Source organism: Priapulus caudatus, unplaced genomic scaffold (assembly GCF_000485595.1).
Source record: "Priapulus caudatus unplaced genomic scaffold, Priapulus_caudatus-5.0.1 Scaffold22, whole genome shotgun sequence".
Lineage (NCBI taxonomy): Eukaryota > Metazoa > Priapulida > Priapulimorpha > Priapulimorphida > Priapulidae > Priapulus > Priapulus caudatus.
In genome coordinates this window covers 265,357-272,049 of record NW_014577083.1, presented here as the reverse complement: position 1 = coordinate 272,049, position 6,693 = coordinate 265,357, and the positions used below count along the sequence as shown (strand labels likewise).

The window sequence follows — 6,693 nt, the reverse complement described above, 5'->3', positions numbered from 1 at the left end:
GGGCCCACAAATAGCAAAATCCAAGATGGCCACCATCCGATTCCGGAATATCTTTGTGACATATCTTTGTGACAAAATGTCGTGCAAACATGAAATAAAGTGTCATTTTCTATGTTTTCGTACATGCTGAATCCATTCCAACCACAAACAAGTTGATAAAATGCAACAATTTGCGTAAATCCAAGATGGCCGCCGTTCCTAATCGGCCAAATGGGAAATCGGCAATAACTTTTGATAGAATCAAGCTGGGGCGATGATTTTGGTGTCTGCACATAGGTTTTCACATGTGAGGAACACAATGGAAGTATCAAAAATTATGTAGGATATTGCTAAGTAACAATAATCCACTAATAAAATGCTATATCTTTGTGACAAAATGTCGTGTAAACATGAATAAAGTGTCATTTTCTCGTTTTCATACCGTGTGTGTGTGTGTGTGTGTGTGTGTGTGTGTGTGTGTGTGTGTGTGTGTGTGTGTGTGTGTGTGTGTGTGTGTGCGTGTGCGTGCGCGTCGCGCGTTGTGCGTGTGCGTCAGTGGGCTGTGCGTGTGCGTGTGCGTGTTGCGTGTGTATGCGTGTGTATGCGTGTGTGTATGTGCGTGTCGTGCGTGGCATGCGTGGGTGCCGTGTGTGCGTGGTGTGCGTCGCGTGTCTGTGTGGTGTGGCGTCGCGTTCGTGCGTGCGTGTGTGTGTGTGTGTGCGTGCGTGCGTGCGTGCGTGCGCGCCGCGGCAGGCGCGGGTGTGTGTGTGTGTGTGTGTGTTGTGTGGTGGTGTGTGTGTGTGTGTGTGTGTGTGGTGTGCTGTGTGTGTGTGTGTGTGTGTGTATGTGGTGGGGTGTGAGTATGTCGCAGCACTGTTGGATTCCTTCGCAATTAGTATCACAGCTGTTTGCTTTCTACATAGCGGGGAAACTAATAGTGTGCTGACTTAATAAGCCCGCTCCGGGTGTCAGTCGTTGATTGTGGTGATCAAAGATTTACGTGTGAAATTTCGAGGAAGTGGTAATTGTAAGAAATTGGTGTTAATACGGCACTCAGCATGAACATTCCTTAATTCTTATAGTGTGCAACATGGCCAAATATTGGTATAATATTGGTATAATATTGGTATATATAATATATAATATACAATTCTCACCAAACATGACGTCAATTATCCTTGATATGGTTTGTGGAACTATTGAAATATTATGTGGAATTATTGAAGTATTGTGGACATTCCGGAATGCACACATAGGTAAATAAAATATATGATCACTTGCATCAGAGTCTGACAAAAGAGCGCTATTGCATCTTCACATTAATATGAAAAGATTCTAGCGTTCTCCTCTTCACCAGTTCTGAGTTACCTTAAAAGAGGCGAAGATGGTCTTGGTAATGGTGCACGAATGGTACGCAGCCATTATATTTCCGTTGGCGAAACGCATAACCACGAGGTTCATTTTTCAGCTTTTGCTTGCTACTGCACTATACAGATAATATTAGACAAACTACTAGAGAAGGACGGGAAAGAAAATGATATCGGATACAAACAATTTATGTGGATTGTGCGCATATGAGCTAACATTTTTGATAAAATGTCATTTTCCAAAATAGTAAGTCGATTTGTCATATGACTAAACTAAAATGACATATACGATGAATGTCCTTTTCATTGAGACGTTATTTATAGTGCTAATACATTTGTATGCTTGCTCGGAAATTCCATGCTAAATTCGGAAATGTTCATAATGTATATTATCAGTATCCACTTGCGTCTCATTGAACACTGGTTACCTTAACCTGTTGGCTGTTATTCAACAGAAACTTTTAGAAGAAGACGCCGTTATCTATAGCAGCCGAACGGAATGTAGAAGTCCAAACCAGATGTATTTTCAAGGCGCCATCTATGGAATTAAAGGAATTTTGCTATTTTATGGCGCTGTTCTTGCATTCGAATCCAGGTACGTGTACGAACCTCAGCTCTCAAAAGCTTACATTTGATGAAACTCGACATCCGAATGCACCGTAGTAGTGTCTATTTCAACGTTTTCTTTTCACCCAAGAAGATGTCTCGCCAAACTGTTATTGCAAGGTGCTATACAAGTAAACAATTCAAACTAGGCTAAGACGTGGTTATTAAAACTCTCGTGTAAATCCTTCCAAGCGGTATTTAAATTAACGTGTTTTTTACAAAATATTCGGGCACAAATCGTGTGTACGCACATCATGGATATAACACGTACATTATCATGTGGTTACTCTGTGTGGCGATGTAAAAACAAACAAAAAACAATATCAGATTATTTTGCGATATATCTGCTAAAAATATTTTACAAATAACAATAAAATGCTTAATTTAGGCATTAGCTGCATACCGTATACGGTATTGACGTCATTTTGGTACTGGTAACCGTTCACATCTGTGCCCACATAAAATAATGAGTTATGAAGTTAGCGTAACAAAGCCCCCTCTACATTAAAACATTTAATTTGTAAATGACAGCGGTTACGGGTAAGCTGTACATATATTGACGCGAGGTGGGAAACACTTTTTGTGCGGATGACGTTGTCGTCGCTATCTACCAACTAATACTACTATACCCCTACCACAACAACTGCACATATATACTATACATTTTGTTTTGTAATGGGCAATTCGAAAATTGCCACTATATACCGTGTAGTAAGATCGAGGCAAGGATCGCAGTATAACACAACCAGCAATTAACGTTCTTTTGTTCAATAGAAAGGTGACCGTTGAAGCTCTTAACGACGCCAAGTACATCGGACTGTCCATCTACACGGTGGTCATCCTATGCGTCATCGGTATACCGGTCAGCATCATCTTACAAGGTCAGGTCGACGCTGGATTTCTCATCGCGTCGGCCATTTTGATTCTCGCGACGACGACCACGCTGATGCTGGTGTTTGTGCCTAGGGTGAGTATGTGAAACGACGACGGGAGCGCAGCGATTGTTTGTGCTGATATCATTATAGCATGTTTTCATTTATGTTATGGCTTTTTTTCTATTGCGGAGGCAGAGTTCACATAAGGAGGCATAGATCTAACATTGCTCATAGTGATGACCAAATATACGTAGAGCCGAAATATTTCGAAAGGTGATCTTGATTCAGTGTCACCGTTGCGTCATCACGTGGTTAAACGAATGTTTGTGGTATCTGGTAAAGGATTATGTGAAAACTGTCGTCTGGCGCGAACTGTTCAGCGTCTGCATTATAATCATTAGGTCGTACAAAGGTTACTTTGTTCTATCAATAAATTCCTAATTGCTTTGTTAATAAGCATTCGTTGTTTGCGACACAGACGTGGAATCAATGTTAATGATTTTTCTGCAATAGATCAACGTATACATGGTCAGATAACAGCTATATGGACGGGCAGCTGTACAGTTGCTATAGATTTTTAAAAAAACGGTTGTATACTCCTTAATTAGCAGAAGAAATCTAATGACAAACCCAGTAATAACTGCAAGTTAAAAAAAAAAAAATAATAATAGTCTTGCTGCGTCATGCATAGCAACGTTAAACGCACTGACTGCAAATGAGAGTGTGAGTCTAGGTTCTTATTTGCAGTTGATTTTGCTGGGACAGGGAGAAGCTAGAATCGCAGCGGCTACATCCACTAGCTTACACCATCAGTCGTCACAGCTGGGCACAACGGTGTGTGAAACAAATGGATCTTTGCATATACGCTAATAATCAGTCATATACTAAAGCACATATTTCCACGCAGTTCTTTAAATGTACAATTTGAGAAACATTAGTCTTCGAAGCTATGCAGTTGCTAATGTTACAATACACGTATCGCTAATCATACACATATACACGTGCTAGATGGATTGCAATATTTATTGCAACAGCTATATGGTGAAATTACAGTGCAATTAGCAATTACATCAAACATCGCACTAATTTTGGAGATATACATACAGAATACGTGCGAAGACATCGTTATATGCGCTTAAATTGATATAATCCTACGTTGTTTCACAGCATACATGCATTGCTGTATCTTAAAATGCGGGCTACCTATTAAAACTAGACAAAGTAACGCATGTGTAACAATGTAACATCCACGCATAGTTTCCATACAAATGCTGTTATATTAAACTGAGTATAGTTACCGTATACCTTGAACTAACGTTAGTCATAACAAACGTGTCACGAGGTAAGGGTGCGTATGAGATTTTTGCGTAGCCACTCAGTTATTTAATTTCATGTCTTCTTCGTTATTACAGGGTACTACAGGGCCGGTAGACAAACATGTCATAACTATTCTAAGAACTGAGCTCCTGGAGGTCAAAAACCAGCTAGACAAGCTGAAAGACGAGTTAGATACTATTTTGTCACTATCAATTAATATTAAACAAGCTTCGAAATACACGGAGAAGCTCTTAGATCAGGATTGAAGTAATTAATGTAACCTTCGTGAGTCTTTTGACTCCAATGTACTAGGTCCGGAAATGAGATGATATTTGGCATTTGATGTCGGCATAACATTATTCATGTTTCAAGTTATTATGTATGTAAACCAGTGGTTCTTAACTTTTTTTGAGTCATGGACCCCTTTGAGAATCTGGTGAAAGCTACGGACCCCTCCCTAGAAAAATGCACATAAGCACATGAACACAAAGGTGTGCATACAATGGGGTTCACGGACCCCCTGAAGCCCATCCACGTATCCCAAGGGGGTCCACAGACCACATGCTAAGAACCCCTAATGTAAACTAAAGATTCATATCAACTGTTCACAGATGGCAGCAGCTTACAATATACGTGTTGTTGTTTTTCCAGGAATGATGCGCTAAAGAAGAATACAGGCAACACTGGCTGAATACTAAATGCTGCTAATGCTACTGATATTGCTACTGCCACTGCTTCACACGGTTGTAGACTAGGAGCGTGGCACGAGACTTGATAGGAGCGTGATCATATACCTGCGTGACGACCACACGCACATACACGCATGCAGGCAGGCACGAACGAACGCACGTACACTTACGCTCTCACACATCTGAACACACGCACCCGCGCGCGCGCATACACACACACACGCGCGCACACACGCGCGCGCGCCCACACACACACACACGCACGCGCGCACGCGCGCACGCGCGCACGCACGCACGCACGCACACACGCGCGCGCGCGCACACACATGCACACACAGCACTCTGCAGACAGTAGTAGGCGACGCCACTGCCACCTATAAACAAAAGGAAAACGTTTTATGTTGCAAATTTGATGTACCTTGTCGAATAATGTTGTAACATTCTATCCGATCGCCGAAAAATACGCACGACCAAAACCATAATATCATTATCATATCCTAGTGATGCATTTTTGAGTAGTGTAGTATCTGTTAAGTAATGCAGTATACTATGTTGTTTTGAACGCAGCTACTTAAAACGCAAACGTGCATAGCAAACATAATTAGTCGCTGGCTCTGACGGTACAAGGCCCTGAATTCGTCGCCACGTGGTGTCGCTGTGTCTACATTACCTGTGCCATGTCCGCGACATTACCTGTGCCATGTCCGCGACATTACCTGTGCCATGTCCGCGACATTACCTGTGCCATGTCCGCGACATTACCTGTGCCATGTCCGCAACATTACTAGCGTGCAACGCGGTCAATAGATAATGAGATATCACCAATCACAATCCTGCTAGAAATGTCGTTTGTAAGTATATTATCTCGCGTCAATTAACGAGGCAGTCATTATTCCATCCAAAGAGAATTAAAAACCATGATATATGTTAATCACCATATATCAGCAGGCGAATACTATAATTTGTATTACTTCAATGCAAGAATGTAAACTCTAGAAACGCTTGTGTTACCTTATTTCGGTTGCACCTTTCAGAGAATCGCCTCGCTATAGACTTATATATAATATAACGCCCAATTGAATGATGTCAAATAGAGTTTGCCCTTAAACGGCACTATAGTATTATGATATAAGTAGACATGTTCAGTTGTTTTAGAAAAGATATTCAGTAAATTGCTAGCCACATGAATTCTGCAATAGGATAAGTATTAAGAGTATGGGTCACGCAAGAACATTTCACCAGTGATGAAAAAAGATATTGCATGCCACAGTCCCGGCCACACACTTATACGAATACTGCCGGTGTGGGTACATTATCGAGAGAGCTATTTATTACGAAAATGAATCGATGTTTGTTGTATTTTTTATATTTCAACATTAGCATGATGGCTGACGGAGTGTCCGATTGACTCGTTATCCCGGGGGAAAGACCTAGTGCATATGAACATAGCGCATAGGGGAAAGTAGGAGTAAGAGAAGTGCAAGAGTAGCTAATATACAAACATGGCACATATAATATGGCACAACTCTATCACACTGTTACTGAGACACTGTGAAGTGGTTTTTTTCTTGCTTGGGTTCATGCGATATATGATGCATCTAAATCAGCCTTCAATTCTAGTCATCGATTTCACAAAACAGCGTTTGTGAATTATATGTCAATAACTTTTTCAGTTTATGCTTGATATTTAATATATATTCCAGCAATACATCTAAATTAGGGCCTATAGCAATAGTTAGATCTTTGGTAATGTTCTCGTTGCTATAAAATACTTGCGCTTATTACCTCCGCCAAGGGGTTGGCAGGAGGTTACGTTTTCATCGGCGTGTGTTTGCTCGTTTGTGGGTTTGTGGGTTTGTG

At 41.1% G+C, this 6,693-nt stretch overlaps 1 protein-coding gene across 1 annotated transcript in view; it reads left to right on the top strand.

Annotated features, from left to right (window-relative positions):
• Positions 1–2,425: 2,425 nt before the first annotated feature.
• Positions 2,426–6,693, top strand: part of LOC106812960 (norrin-like) — a 10,095-nt gene continuing 5,827 nt past the window's right edge. The window contains exons 1-2 of the mRNA XM_014816987.1: positions 2,426–2,430; positions 2,727–2,919. Of these exons, the coding sequence (XP_014672473.1) occupies positions 2,426–2,430; positions 2,727–2,919 (198 nt within the window). The remainder of the gene's footprint in view (positions 2,431–2,726; positions 2,920–6,693) is intronic.